Source organism: Carassius carassius, chromosome 44 (genome assembly GCF_963082965.1).
Source record: "Carassius carassius chromosome 44, fCarCar2.1, whole genome shotgun sequence".
In the NCBI taxonomy this organism is placed as follows: Eukaryota; Metazoa; Chordata; class Actinopteri; order Cypriniformes; family Cyprinidae; genus Carassius; species Carassius carassius.
In genome coordinates, this window is record NC_081798.1 from 22,392,085 (window position 1) to 22,406,838 (window position 14,754).

A 14,754-nucleotide genomic window follows, 5' to 3' on the forward strand; every position below is an offset into this window, starting at 1 on the left:
TTTCTACATTTGTTACAACATGTGTTTCACATCTGCTTGGGCATGGGAGAGGAATTCTCGAGCCCAACGGCTTCCAGTCCAAGTGGTTTGAGCAGCTGAGGGGGTGTAGTGAGCTCTAACAACATCACGGGGGTCAAATCGGACATAAACCCTTCGGGTGTAGATTTTGCAGTTTGTTATCAATAAACCCTGGTTGTTCACTGAGTACTTTCCCGGAGGCTGGTCCTGGTGACACAACTTCCAGCTGGGGCATGACCCTGATTATGCAGAGACACAAGGCAGCAAGTCTGAGCATCCTCCTGGTAATAGAGCAGAAAGAAGGAGCAATTAGCGCCAAAGATCATGGTTTGGTTGGAGCGCCTTACTTGGTTACTAACGACTTTTACGACAAGTTACGACACTTCTGGTGAAGGGAAGTCAATATTTATTGGGACCTGGATCATTTAAAGGAGTTCCTGACAGGGACTAGAAGGGAAAGGAAGTTATAGCAAGGGAAGAAAGGAAAAATACAAAGAAAAAGGAAAAATATAATACAAAGGGACACGAGGACACTGACTGTTAAGGTTAAGAATGTAAACTGAGTGTCACATGTGTGGGGCGACTCATCTCCACTAGGGGTTAGTCCTAGCAGTGCTGTGGAGGAGTGTGTGTAGGTGTTGTGCAAAACCAAACTATATGTTTCATTAAAAGGATAGTAATAGGGTATAGAGCATGCTGTATAGGGGGTATAGATTGTTAGTCTGTGTCAGTTGGTTTGATCTTCCCCCTTTTCCTGTCAGTTGGAGCCCTGGTGCCTCTTTATCTGGTTTCGATGAACACATCGAATGACTGGCTCACTGCACCCTTTGTTTGATTTTGATCCGATAGGCAACAGGTGCGAGGTGAGAAGTCCACAATCTTGTAGGGTCCTGTCCAGTGAGGTAGGAATTTCTTTGACAGGCGATGGGGAGCGTTCTCTCTTGGTTGGGCGAAGCTGTAGTACCACACTCGGTCTCCGACACGGAGTTCCTGGTGAGAGGCCTTTTGGTCATAGTATGCTTTTAGACCTTCCGCGCTTCTTTGGAGGTTTAGTTGTGCGAAGGCGAAAGTCGCTCTCAGGTGCTGATGCAACTCTTCCAGGTACTGGTGAGTGGTGTAGGCAGTGACAAGGCTCATGTCACCAGGTTGGTACAGCAGGTGTAACGGTAGTGTAATTTGCCATCCCGTCATCATTTCGAACAGGGGTACTCTGGTAGACCTGTTAGGGGTGGCCCTGATGGCCATCAGTACCAGAGGAAGCTTGACATCCCAATCCATTTGATTGGCAGACACATACTCCTTCAACATGCTTGCCATGCTTGTTGACTCGTTCAACCTGACCTGAGGAAATTGGGTGATGGCTTATATGAAGCCTGGCTTGTATGCCCAGGAGTTTCCATACTTCCTGCATGACTTCGGTGGTGAAGTGGGTTCCTCTGTCAGAGTTGACTCTTAAAGACAATACAAATCTTGAGAAGGTGTGGTGCATTAACAGGCAGGCTGTTGTTTCTGCTGTGACGTTAGGAGCTGGGAGACACTCTACCCACTTTGTAAATTCGCAAACCACGGTGAGGAAGCGACCGTGGCAGGGGTCCCAATCTATTTGGAGGTACGACCATGGGAAGGTAATTCCCTTCTGTTGTAGTGGCGCTCAGTGGTTTGGATTTGCCGGTGGGAACTGGCAACACACCCGGCATCCTTTTACATATTCCACAACGTCTTGCTGTATGCCAGGCCAGTACGCCACTTGCTTGAGCATTTCGTAGTTGGCCTTGGCACCATGGTGTCCAGCGCATTTTGCATCGTGGGCGTGTGTCAGCATCATCCCTCTTTGGCCCTGAGGAACTATGTGCTTTGGCAAAGTTGGGGGCTCAGGGACATATGTGAGAATGCCGTCTTTGAGATGCAGCATTTGCTTGATTGAGTGAAGTTGGCGGTTTCTGCATATTGTTATGATTGAGTGCCCAATTTGAATTGTTGCGGTGGGCAAGGGTTGTTGTTGAGCCAGACCACACCAACTCCAGGTTTTAAGTTGCCCTGTTGATTGTAAGAACAGCAGTCGACATATGCTGTGGACATACCTTCAGACACATTCTCCTCGAAGTAGGCATTTTTTCCAGAGTTGTCATCCACACTGAAATGTCTGAAGATATTACATTTGCCTTACTCTGCATGTGTAAACGTCACTGAGATTATACAGACATAAGTTTTATGCAATTATTCTGGCAGGATCAATTTAATTAGGGACATATTTCACCATTTACTGGCGTGATCACTCAGAATTTTTCTTTTGCAACTACCCTCATTGCAAACGCAACTACCTTCATATTTTGGCCGGAAGGCTGGTAGACCAAATCGAGAGGAAAAGATGCTTTTCCAACAGGAACGTATTAATGCGGACAAGGCTTTAGGAATTATCAAATCAGACAACCAATTGCAAGCTGGCAACACAGTAGGCTACCCAGGCATTTTTAGTTTCTCATCAAATGTTACTAACCCTTCTAATTTCCCGCAGCCAACAACTACAGCAGCCGAAGCAAGCACGAAGCTACTTCTACTTGCAACACTAGCCTTGCACATCCCAGTATTTCCATCCTGTTACTTCTAACCCCCTTTTTACTTTTCAGTGTCCTCCAGCTCACGTAGCAGACATTAGCATAATGCTGCCTCTGCTAGCAGTGCAGGCTACACAGGTTCTTTAAGACATCACACACACCAGCCCCTTCCCAGGACCCACAGCTACAGCAGCTGAAGCAAACGTGAGGCCGCCTCCATTCGTAAACATTCGTGAGCATGCCTCCGATAACCGTCCAAAGCGTGAGCACGCCTCCGCAGGCGGCTCAAGCTGCTATCTCTCCTCCTCCTCCTCTCATGCTCACCTTTTCTTCTCTATGTTCTGCCACACCCTAACAAACCCCCCCCGGCCCCGTAGCCAGCAAAATCAGGGCACAGATTTTGTCAGAAGGCAGAGGTCACCAAGACCTATTAGTGGTCAAACCGATTCCATATCAAAAAAGCTCACTGAACCCTCATCAGGCAACCCCTCTTAAGCCAGCCCATCCCCATTCACTCAAACTTGTGATCTACCATAGCTAACTCTCTTAACATCTGAGCATCTGAAAAGACGGTGGAGCCGCTGGCTTCCTTTGGTTGCATTAGGAGCCCTTCATCCAATGCGCCAAACCGCGCCTCAAATCTCCTTGCCTATTCAGCATCTAACGGGGCTCTCCCTTCTGGTGCAGCAGACCCACGGCTCCCTTTGGTCGCAGTATGAACCCACCATCAGATGCATCAAACTGCGCCACGTACTCAGCCGCAAGAGGGACTCTCCCTCCCGATGCAGCAGAGCCGCAGCTCCCTTTGGATGCAGCAAGAGTCCCTCATTTGATATCCGGCATCGTGCTCCTCTCATGGCTGCACGGGGGGCTTGCCAGTAAGACATTGCTAGCCGCAGCGCTCATCGAACACTGCACAGGCTCTCCCCGTCGCCCTGCACTTTCTCTCTTCTCAGCACACATATTTTGGGGGGCAACTATATTTAGCTCTCTGGCTGCTGTCCTATGCCTTTAAGCTTATTTTGGGGAGTTCTTTGGCTTCAGGCTATGCTTTGGGCCCGAACCCCTCCCCCAGGAAAGCACGCCAAAATATGCTTACTATTCGCTTTCAGATTAGATGTAAGGGTGAACTCGTGAATATGACAGAATTGACAGACAGCTGACAGAATTTTTATTTTTGGTTGAACTTTAACGTTTATAAAACAACAAAACACAAAGAGAAAAATCACTCACTGCTCTTGACTGAAAATCAAATTATGCAGTTGCTTTATGAATCAGTTTATATAGTGTTTTATTTTTTATATTTGTTCATTTAATTTTTTTTAATTCTCCTGCTAAATACACCTATTGTACCTGAAAATAAAGCACTATTTGTTTTATTTGTATATTATTTGTAGTTGTAATGCATATCTTTGTTATTCTTTTATCTTTGTCATTAAAAATAAGAACAAAGATTTGGCCTAAAAATCTTTGGCCTAAATATCTTTCATTCTTTTTTTTTCTTTTTTTTTGTTACCCCGAAAGGCTTTGTCTTTATAATAGGGAAATTATTTTGGCTGTAATGTTCAAACAACTTGCAGAATAGTAAAACCAACATGATAGAGAATTGTGATAAAATTCTGAATCGTGATATTAAAAAAAAAAACATTGTGATATGATATCCATATATTATTCCAGTCAGAATTTAGACCGTATCATAGTACTGAGACTGGTCTCCTTAGAGTTATAAATGACCTGCTCTTATCAACTGATCATGGTTGTATCTCTCTATTTATGCTACTGGATCTTAGTTCTGCATTTGACACTATTGACCACAACATTCTAGAAAACTTTGTTGGCATTAATGAAAGTGCATTAGCATGGTTCAAATCATACTTATCTGACCGCCATCAATTCATTACAGTGAATGAAGAGGTATCATATCAATCAAAGTGCAGTATGGAGTACCTCAAGGCTCAGTACTACGGCCATTTATTTTCATGCTTTACATGTTACCCTCGGGAGATATCATCAGGAAGCACTGTGTTAGCTTTCACTGTTATGCTGATGATACTCAGCTGTATATTTATTTGAGGCCCGGAGAAACATACCAATTTGAAAACTTTATGATGTAAAACCAGAATGAGAAATAATTTCTTGCTGCTTAATTCTGAAAAAAAAAACAGCGGTGTTAATTATAGGACCTAAAATCTCTTCATCTAATAAACTAGAACGCTGTCTAAGACTTCATGGCTGCTCTGTCAATTCTTCATCATCTGTTAGGAACCTAGGTGTGCTATTTGATAGTAATCTTTCATTTGAAAGCCACATTTCTAGCATTTGTAAAACTGCATTTTTCCATCTCAGAAATATATCTAAATGAAGATCTATGCTCTCAATGTCAAATGGAGAAACATTAGTTTATGCATTCATGATCTCAATGTTAGATTATTGTAATGCTTTATTTGGAGGTTGTTTTGCATGCTTAATAAACAAACTCCAGCTGGTCCAAAATGCAGCAGCTACAGTTCTTACTAGAACCAGAAAATAAGACCGTATTAGCCCGGTTCTGTCAATACTGCACTGGCTCCCTATCAAACATTGTATAGATTTTAAAAGCTTGCTTATTACTTATAAAGCCCTGAATGGTTTAGCACCTCAGTATTTGAAGGAGCTCTTATTGCACTATAGTCCTCCACTGTCACATGTAAAGTTCTCCTTATTTGTTTTTTCATGTCCTCGTCATGTGCATTCATCTACAGTTGTGTTTGATTAATTAGTTTATAATTTTCCCAGGTGTGTCTCATTAGTTTCTGTCCATTTAACCACTGTTTTCCAGAGTTTTCTTTGTCTGCTGTTAAATGTCTTCTTAGTTCCTGTATTTGCCCGTTGATTAATACATTCCATATTTGAAGAATTCTTCTGTGTCTCCTCACTCCTTCCCAAGTGTAACATGACAGACAAGCAGACCACAACAAAACAAGAGTAAGCGGTGCCTTCCCTACCCGTGTTTGCTATTTAAATAAAGGTGACTTGACTACACAAATTGTTACATGTCATCCCAGACTACATATACCAGCATCCATTGCTCTGATTAGACACACAGCTGCTGCCAATCACACACATGGACTTCCTCCCCCTTATGGCTGAGTATTGTTTGTGAATATCCTAGTGGTAGAACATTATGGATCCAGTTTTCTGTCCTAGTTTCTAGTCCTTAGTTCCTAGTGGGGATGTGCTGAATTAGGCTTTTGAAACAGTGAGACTTTTAAAACAAACTGTGTTGATGCTTTGAAGCTATTGACACAGTGCTCTACCCCATCATCTGGTGATCAATAAAAATTCTTACACCAACTGTATCATTTTAGATGTTTTGTTCATTGGGATGTTATTGTCAGGTTATTGCAATTGTCCATTTACTAAGCATATGTGTCATAGCAGGGTGGCATGTGTGTGTGCAGCGATAGAGTTTCCCAAATTTATAGTATTTTGCACAATACAACAGCAATATTTTCTTAATTTTTATTTGCATCAAACTTGCGTCTTTTCAGATAAATAGAATGTTTAATACGCCAATAAATAAGACCTACATAATTTTATTGCACCATTTTTGTGTCTTTCTTACAAAACAATTACAAACATGCACATTGTTAAAAAACAAATACAAAAGCAGTTATTGCATTTAAAATATTTTGCTATATTTTTCTTGCCAATGCGTACTATTGTATATGTATACAGTACTATGATTAACAACTATTTTACACCACATAAAAAACACTACATACATATTGGCATGCTGACTGATATGATTATAAAATTTTACTAAATCTATCATGGGTATGGGACAGTGTAGATGACGCACTTTGTAATTGAGCCTGGCGTGATGTGTCAGTGGGGTAACAAAGCTTCGTTTTCACAGGTCATGTGACAGCCTCATTTCAAGCAATGCTCCAGAACACTTTCGAACCACTAGTGTGTCAAAAACTCAAAACGAGGTGTCGATCGACCCATCCCTAGTTCCTAGTCATAGTTTTGTCTTGCCTGTTTTATTTCCTGTGTTACCTGATTCTTGCCTGTTTATCTTTGATTATCCCTCTGCCTTTCTGTTTCGGACCGTGTTTGCACCTCGCCTGGACTATTGCTCGTGTTATTGGATTTCCCTCTTCTCAAGGTCTCTGGATAATATTCGCTGTAGACTGACTTCAGCCCATTTTGAATTACTCTTTTGTCTTACCCTCAATATACCTGATGCCATTGTCAGATCCTTGCTTGTTTTATGACCACACCTTTAAATAAAAGCTTTGCAGATCCACACATCTCACATCTCATTTGCCCTGTAACAGATATGTAGTGAACAATGTAATAAATAACCTTTTTTCTTTTCAGGAAAGGTGACTATGAGGACTGAGACAGGGCCTGGGACTGAGGTGACAACCCAACATGAGGGTACTGAAGTTACCATTCCAGAGTCAGGCTCAGATGGTAAAACGGCGAAAGAGGTAGGGAATTGTTTTATATGTCCAACTAATTTTTTTTTTTTTTGCATTTTTTTTTATGCAATATTATTATATTATACAATTATACAATTGTAATATAAACTGATATAATGTAATATAAACGTATAATATATACTGATTATAGGATTTTAAGCCTTATGATGACACTGAAGATGTAAATGACGCATCAGACAGAACAACATCCAACAAGAGCCCAAGATCCCCTCAAAAAGGCTCAAAACGTTCCAAGACTGTTCCCTTTAAAGTCACACTTTTGGACAGCTCTATTTATGAAGAGAACATTGAGGTAAGTGAAAGAGTTGTTTCAGTGGTGTCAGCATGACACAGTTGTCTTTATGCCTCATGTGAAACCCTAAGAACCCTTTAATAAACTCATAAATGAACTGTTTTTGTCACTGACATCTTTGACTGGAATCATATCTAAACTGAAACTGCCATAGGTTATTGTAAAATATACTTTCCCTCACAGTGATGTTTTAGTGTAAAAACTCCAAAAAAAATATTGGAATTGGATTTTGAACCTTTCTCCATTCTCTACCTTTGTTTAACTGACAAAAGTATAAAGGAAATATTTCCACTGAACAATTTGATTGTGCTTTGTAAATATGAAAACCTGTTTGAGTCTTCATAACATTTGGAACATCAAAAGTGCACTTCCCAAGGGAAGTCATGGCCTAGTGTTTAGAGAGTATGACTCCCAAACCTAGGGTTGTGGGTTTAAGTCTCGGGCCGGCAATACCACGACTGTGGTGCCCTTGAGCAAAGCACCGAACCCCCAACTGCTCCCCGGGCGCCGCAGCATAAAATGGCTGCCCACTGCTCCGTGTGTGTGTGTGTTCACTGCTGTGTGTGTGCACTTTGGATGGGTTAAATGCAGAGCATTCTGAGCATGGGTCACCATACTTGCTGTATGTAACTTTCACTTCACTATTGATACTTAACTCATACTGCGGCTGCTAAGACGCTATGAGGGAAAACTGATTTTTTAAATAATGCAGTGTAACTTTGTATCAAACATTGTATAGATTTTAAAATCTTGCTTATTACTTACAAAGCCCTGAATGGTTTAGCACCTCAGTATTTGAATGAGCTCTTGTTACATTATAATCCTCCACGTCCGCTGCGTTCTCAAAACTCAGGCAATTTGTAAATAGCTAGAGTATCAAAATCAACTGTGGGTGACAGATCCTTCTCCTATTTGGTGCTTAAACTCTGGAATAACCTACCTAACAATGTTTGGGAGGCAGACAAACTCTTGCAGTTTAAGTCTAGATTAAAGACCCATCTCTTTAACCTGGTTGACACATAACACACTAATTATGCTTCTAATATCCAAATCTGTTAACCTGTTAACCTGAACCCCCATTATGGGACTCACAGCTGAAAGTGCTCTAACTAACTTATAATTGTAATAGTTTCCTACTTCAGTGTGTTACAAACATAATTGTGGTGTCTTTAGAAAGAAGACCCTTTGGGCTTCACTTTTTATCAACCAGATTTGATAATGCTCAAAAATATTAAAAGTTATAGACACTGAAGTGCCTTGAATTTTTTTTACCACTCTTAAATATTTTTTTATTTGATATAAAAATACATGAAATGAGTCCTGGAGCAATCTAGAAAAGTAATGGGTTGAAGCCACATGTCTCATGAGTTTCTATTTCAAATCTGAATAAAATATAATGAAAAATGAGACTCCTGCAAATATTTTTATGAGACTATTTCTACACCCCCCATCCCCCAAATATAAGAAAATATATTTCCCAATAGTATTGAAGGCTTCTACAAACTATTTAGTCAGTAAACATACCACTGCATAGTTTTTTTTTTCAATTATAAAACACTAGACAGAAACTTAGACATCATATAAATGATTTATTTGAGCACTAGAAAAATACAATAAGAATAATTTGAGTAAGAAAAATAATAATAATAAGAAAAATAAAATAAAAAGATTTAACTTTGTTTGCCAATTATAGAACATCCTGAGATTGCTAGAGATGCATATTTTACAATGAATTACGATGCAAATAAGTGCTGATGTGCTGATGGCCACTTATACAGATGATAATAACACAAATGTGCCGAAGTAAATAATCCACTCTCGCTATTCATATAGACGCGTTCACTTTGATAGCCGTGATCACACAGTAATAGCGAGCTGATTTGGGCTGATTTGCACTCAAACAGATGGTAATCATGCAGATACATTCACATTCAACATAAAACACACTCTCACATATATAAAAACTGTTTAAAAATAAAGGAGAAAAACAGGAAAAATGCGATCGCTGTAAGTTCCGCCTCCATCAGCTGACAGGTGCGTCAGAGCGCGTCACCAGCTCTCAGGAGAGAGCGCCAAATTCAAATAAACTATCTTCCGCCTATTTTTCATTCATTCTTTTTTCCGGTGGATCGCCTCATTCTGTTTGTGACACTGCAAAACCATGCCGTGTTTTTACTACCAAGACGCAGTTTCTGACCGTGAGTTATTCCATAACGGACGCAAACAATTCTGTCACTGAAGAAATGAAACGTAAACAAAGGAATTATGATCCATATTACAACATTATTGCTTCGTTGGACTAAACGTGCTCCATGAGATGTCGTTCAGTGGACCCTTAACTTCCTAACTAAACCGGGATTTACAGCTGTGGATGTGTTTATGACTCGTTTTTACGACGGATCTGGTATGTACAGCGATTTCATTGCTTATTTTTTTTATGTGAACTGCTTACACAAATATAGCAAATACAGTCTTTATAAGCTTTCGATTGAAAAACAGCGATCTGTCGTCGATGCTTGAGGCTTAGATCTTTATAATGATACATAGTTTGTCAAGATAAAATTTGTCCTGTTTCATTTAATCTATTCATAATCACTGACATGTGCGTGTGGGGAGGCTTTGAGGACGACGACGTTCTGGTGCAGGTTAAAGGATTTTTAGGCTGCATTAATTAGGTAAACCGGAACCGGGAACACTTCAATTCAATTAAATTCAAGTTTATTTGTATAGCACTTTTTACTATACAATCGTTACAAAGCAACTTTACAGACAATTATGTTTCTACAATATTTAGTAATAGCTTATAAGTGGTGACTGTCAGTTTGTGCACGTATGACAGGATTTGTGGAAAAACTAATACAAGACATAGTCAGACGATGAACATTATTAATATTATTAATAATTAATAATTATTATATGATGCAGTCACACTTGTAGCAATATTTGTTAGTTATGTTTGTTGATTCAGGGTTAGCATCATCTGAGGTCCTCTGAGGGTCAGCATCATCTCTTCTCAGGTGTTCTGGATCCAGACTGGACCTTGTGTAAATCCTAGTTACATAGAAACAAATAGAGACATCATTAGCATAGCTGCAGATCCAACAAAGTAAAATTAATTTGTTTAACCCAGGCTAAAGAATAAAAATGCAACATTTGATCAGATGCAACTACACTCACAATTTAAGATACATTATTAGAATGCTTGGCGAAAGAGATGTTTTTTAGAACATCAAGAGTTTTTAATCTAGATTTAAAGAGAGACAGTGTGTCTGAACCCCGAACATTATCAGGAAGGCTATTCCAGAGTTTGGGAGCCAAATGTGAAAAAGTTCTATCTCCTTTAATGGACTTTGCTATCCTAGGAACTACCAAAAGTCCAGCGTTTTGTGACCTAAGGGAGCATGATGGATTGTAACGTGGTAGAAGGCTAGTTAGGTACGCAGGAGCTAAACCATTTAGGGCCTTATAGGTAAGTAATGATAATTTGTAACTGATAAAGAACTTAATAGGTAGCCAGTGCAGAGACTGTAAAATTGGGTTAATATGATCATATTTTCTTGACCTGGTAAGGACTCTTGCTGCTGCATTTTGGACTACCTGTATATTGTTTATTTAAGAAGCAGGACAACCACCAAGAAGTGCATTACAATAGTCCAGTCTAAAGGTCATAAATGCATGAACTAGCTTTTCTGCATAAGAAACAGATAACATGTTTCGTAGCTTGGCAATGTTTCTAAGATGGAAGAATGCAGTTTTTGTAACATGGGAAATATGATTTTCAAAAGACACGTTGCTGTCTAATATAACACCCAGATTTTTGACTGTAGAGGAAGTAACAGTACATCCGTCTAGTTGCAGATTGTAATCTACAAGATTCTGTGTAGTGTTTTTTGGTCCAATAATTAATATCTCTCTCAAAATTATTTGTCATCCAATCTTTTACATTTTTAACACACTCTGTTAGCTTAGATAATTTAGAAAGTTTCATCTGGTCTCGTTGAGATATATAGCTGAGTATCATCAGCATAACAGTGGAATCTAATTCCGTATTTTCTAATAATATTACCAAGGGGCAACATGTATATTGAAAATAGAAGGGGACCTAGGACGGATCCTTGGGGCACTCCATATTTTACTGATGATAAATAAGATGACTCCCCATTTAAGTAAACAAAATGGTAGCGATCGGACAGGTAGGATCTAAACCATCTTAGAGCCTGCCCTTGAATACCTGTATAGTTTTGTAATCGATCTATGAGTATGTCATGATCTATGGTGTCGAACGCAGCACTGAGATCAAGTAAGACTAGAAATGAGATGCAGCCTTGATCTGATGCAAGAAGCAGGTCATTTGTAATTTTAACAAGTGCAGTTTCTGTGCTATGGTGGGGCCTTAAACCTGACTGAAATTCTTCATACGGATCATTTTTGTGCAGGAAGGTGCTAAATTGAGCAGACAACTTTTTCTAAAATTTTAGACATAAATGGAAGATTTGAAATAGGCCTATAATTTGCCAGTTCAATAGGATCTAGTTTTGGTTTCTTAATAAGAGGCTTAATAACCGCCAATTTGAATGGTTTTGGGACGTGACCTAAAGATAACGACGAGTTAATGATATTGAGAAGCGGTTCTTCGGCTACAGGTAAAAACTCTTTCAGTAATTTAGTGGGTACAGGATCTAATAAACATGTTTTTGGTTTAGATACAGTGATAAGTTTATTTAGCTCTTCCTGTCCTATATTTGTAAAGCACTGCAGTTTATCTTTGGGTGCGATGGATGAAATGTCAATGTCACCTTTATTTATATAGCGCTTTAAACAAAATACATTGCGTCAAAGCAACTGAACAACATTCATTAGGAAAACAGTTTCAATAATGCAAAAATGATAGTTAAAGGCAGTTCATCATTGGATTCAGTTATGTCATCTCTGTTCAGTTAAATAGTGTCTGTGCATTTATTTGCAATCAAGTCAACGATATCGCTGTAGATGAAGTGTCCCCAACTAAGCAAGCCAGAGGCGACAGCGGCAAGGAACCGAAACTCCATCGGTGACAGAATGGAGAAAAAAACCTTGGGAGAAACCAGGCTCAGTTGGGGGGCCAGTTCTCCTCTGACCAGACGAAACCAGTAGTTCAATTCCAGGCTGCAGCAAAGTCAGATTGTGCAGAAGAATCATCTGTTTCCTGTGGTCTTGTCCTGGTGCTCCTCTGAGACAAGGTCTTTACAGGGGATCTGTATCTGGGGCTCTAGTTGTCCTGGTCTCCGCTGTCTTTCAGGGATGTAGAGTTCCTTTCTAGGTGCTGATCCACCATCTGGTCTGGATACATACTGGATCCGGGTGACTGCAGTGACCCTCTGATCTGGACACAGACTGGATCTGGTGGCCACGGTGACCTCAGAACAAGAGAGAAACAGACAAATATTAGCGTAGATGCCATTCTTCTAATGATGTAGCAAGTACATAGGGTGTTATGGGAAGTGTATCCGGTTCCGGTTTACCTAATTAATGCAGCCTAAAAATCCTTTAACAGATTTGGATAATAAAAGCATATTAGTATGTTATGTGTATGCCAGGTTAAAGAGATGGGTCTTTAATCTAGATTTAAACTGCAAGAGTGTGTCTGCCTCCCGAACAATGTTAGGTAGGTTATTCCAGAGTTTGGGCGCCAAATAGTAAAAGGATCTGCCGCCTGCAGTTGATTTTGATATTCTAGGTATTATCAAATTGCCTGAGTTTTGAGAACGTAGCGGACATAGAGGATTATAATGTAAAAGGAGCTCATTCAAATACTGAGGTGCTAAACCATTCAGGGCTTTATAAGTAATAAGCAATATTTTAAAATCTATGCGATGCTTGATAGGGAGCCAGTGCAATGTTGACAGGACCGGGCTAATATGGTCATACTTCCTGGTTCTAGTAAGAACTCTTGCTGCTGCATTTTGGACTAGCTGTAGTTTGTTTACTAAGCGTGCAGAACAACCACCCAATAAAGCATTACAATAATTTAACCTTGAGGTCATAAATGCATGGATTAACATTTCTGCATTTGACATTGAGAGCATAGGCTGTAATTTAGATATATTTTTGAGATGGAAAAATGCAGTTTTACAAATGCTAGAAACGTGGCTTTCTAAGGAAAGATTGCGATCAAATAGCACACCTAGGTTCCTAACTGATGACGAAGAATTGACAGAGCAACCATCAAGTCTTAGACAGTGTTCTAGATTATTACAAGCAGAGTTTTTAGGTCCTATAATTAACACCTCTGTTTTTTCAGAATTTAGCAGTAAGAAATTACTCGTCATCCAGTTTTTTATATCGACTATGCAATCCATTAGTTTTTCAAATTGGTGTGTTTCACCGGGCTGCGAAGAAATATAGAGTTGAGTATCATCAGCATAACAGTGAAAGCTAACACCATGTTTCCTGATGATATCTCCCAAGGGTAACATATAAAGCGTGAAGAGTAGCGGCCCTAGTACTGAGCCTTGAGGTACTCCATACTGCACTTGTGATCGATAGGATGCATCTTCATTCACTGCTACGAACTGATGGCGGTCATATAAGTACAATTTAAACCATGCTAATGCACTTCCACTGATGCCAACAAAGTGTTCAAGTCTATGCAAAAGAATGTTGTGGTCAATTGTGTCAAACGCAGCACTAAGATCCAATAAAACTAATAGAGAGATACACCCACGATCAGATGATAAGAGCAGATCATTTGTAACTCTTAGGAGAGCAGTCTCAGTACTATGATTTGGTCTAAATCCTGACTGGAAATCCTCACATATACCATTTTTCTCTAAGAAGGAATATAATTGTTTGGATTACACCTTTTCTAGTATCTTGGACAGAAAAGGGAGATTCGAGATTGGTCTATAATTAACTAGTTCTTTGGGGTCAAGTTGTGGTTTTTTGATGAGAGGCTTAATAACAGCCAGTTTGAAGGTTTTGGGGACATATCCTAATGACAATGAGGAATTAATAATAGTCAGAAGAGGATCTATGACTTCTGGAAGCACCTCTTTTAGGAGCTTAGATGGTATAGGGTCTAACATACATGTTGTTGGTTTAGATGATTTAACAAGTTTATACAATTCTTCCTCTCCTATGGTAGAGAATGAGTGGAACTGTTCCTCAAGGGGTCTATAGTGCACTGTCTGATGTGATACTGTAGCTGACGGCTGAATGGTTGCAATTTTATCTCTAATAGTATCGATTTTAGAAGTAAAGTAGTTCATAAAGTCATTACTGCTGTGGTGTTGGGAAATGTCAACACTTGTTGAGGCTTTATTTTTCGTTAATTTAGCCACTGTATTGAATAAATACCTGGGGTTATGTTTGTTTTCTTCTAAAAGAGAAGAAAAGTAATCGGATCTAGCAGTTTTTAATG

At 39.6% G+C, this 14,754-nt stretch overlaps 1 protein-coding gene across 6 annotated transcripts in view; it reads left to right on the plus strand.

Annotated features, from left to right (window-relative positions):
• LOC132126686 (band 4.1-like protein 1) overlaps positions 1-14,754 on the plus strand; it is a 342,878-nt gene that overhangs the window by 90,278 nt on the left and 237,846 nt on the right. For all 6 annotated transcript variants that reach the window (XM_059538113.1, XM_059538114.1, XM_059538119.1 and 3 more), the window contains exons 2-3: positions 6,939-7,051; positions 7,194-7,355. In XM_059538113.1, the coding sequence (XP_059394096.1) occupies positions 6,950-7,051; positions 7,194-7,355 (264 nt within the window). In that variant the 5' untranslated portion in view covers positions 6,939-6,949. The remainder of the gene's footprint in view (positions 1-6,938; positions 7,052-7,193; positions 7,356-14,754) is intronic.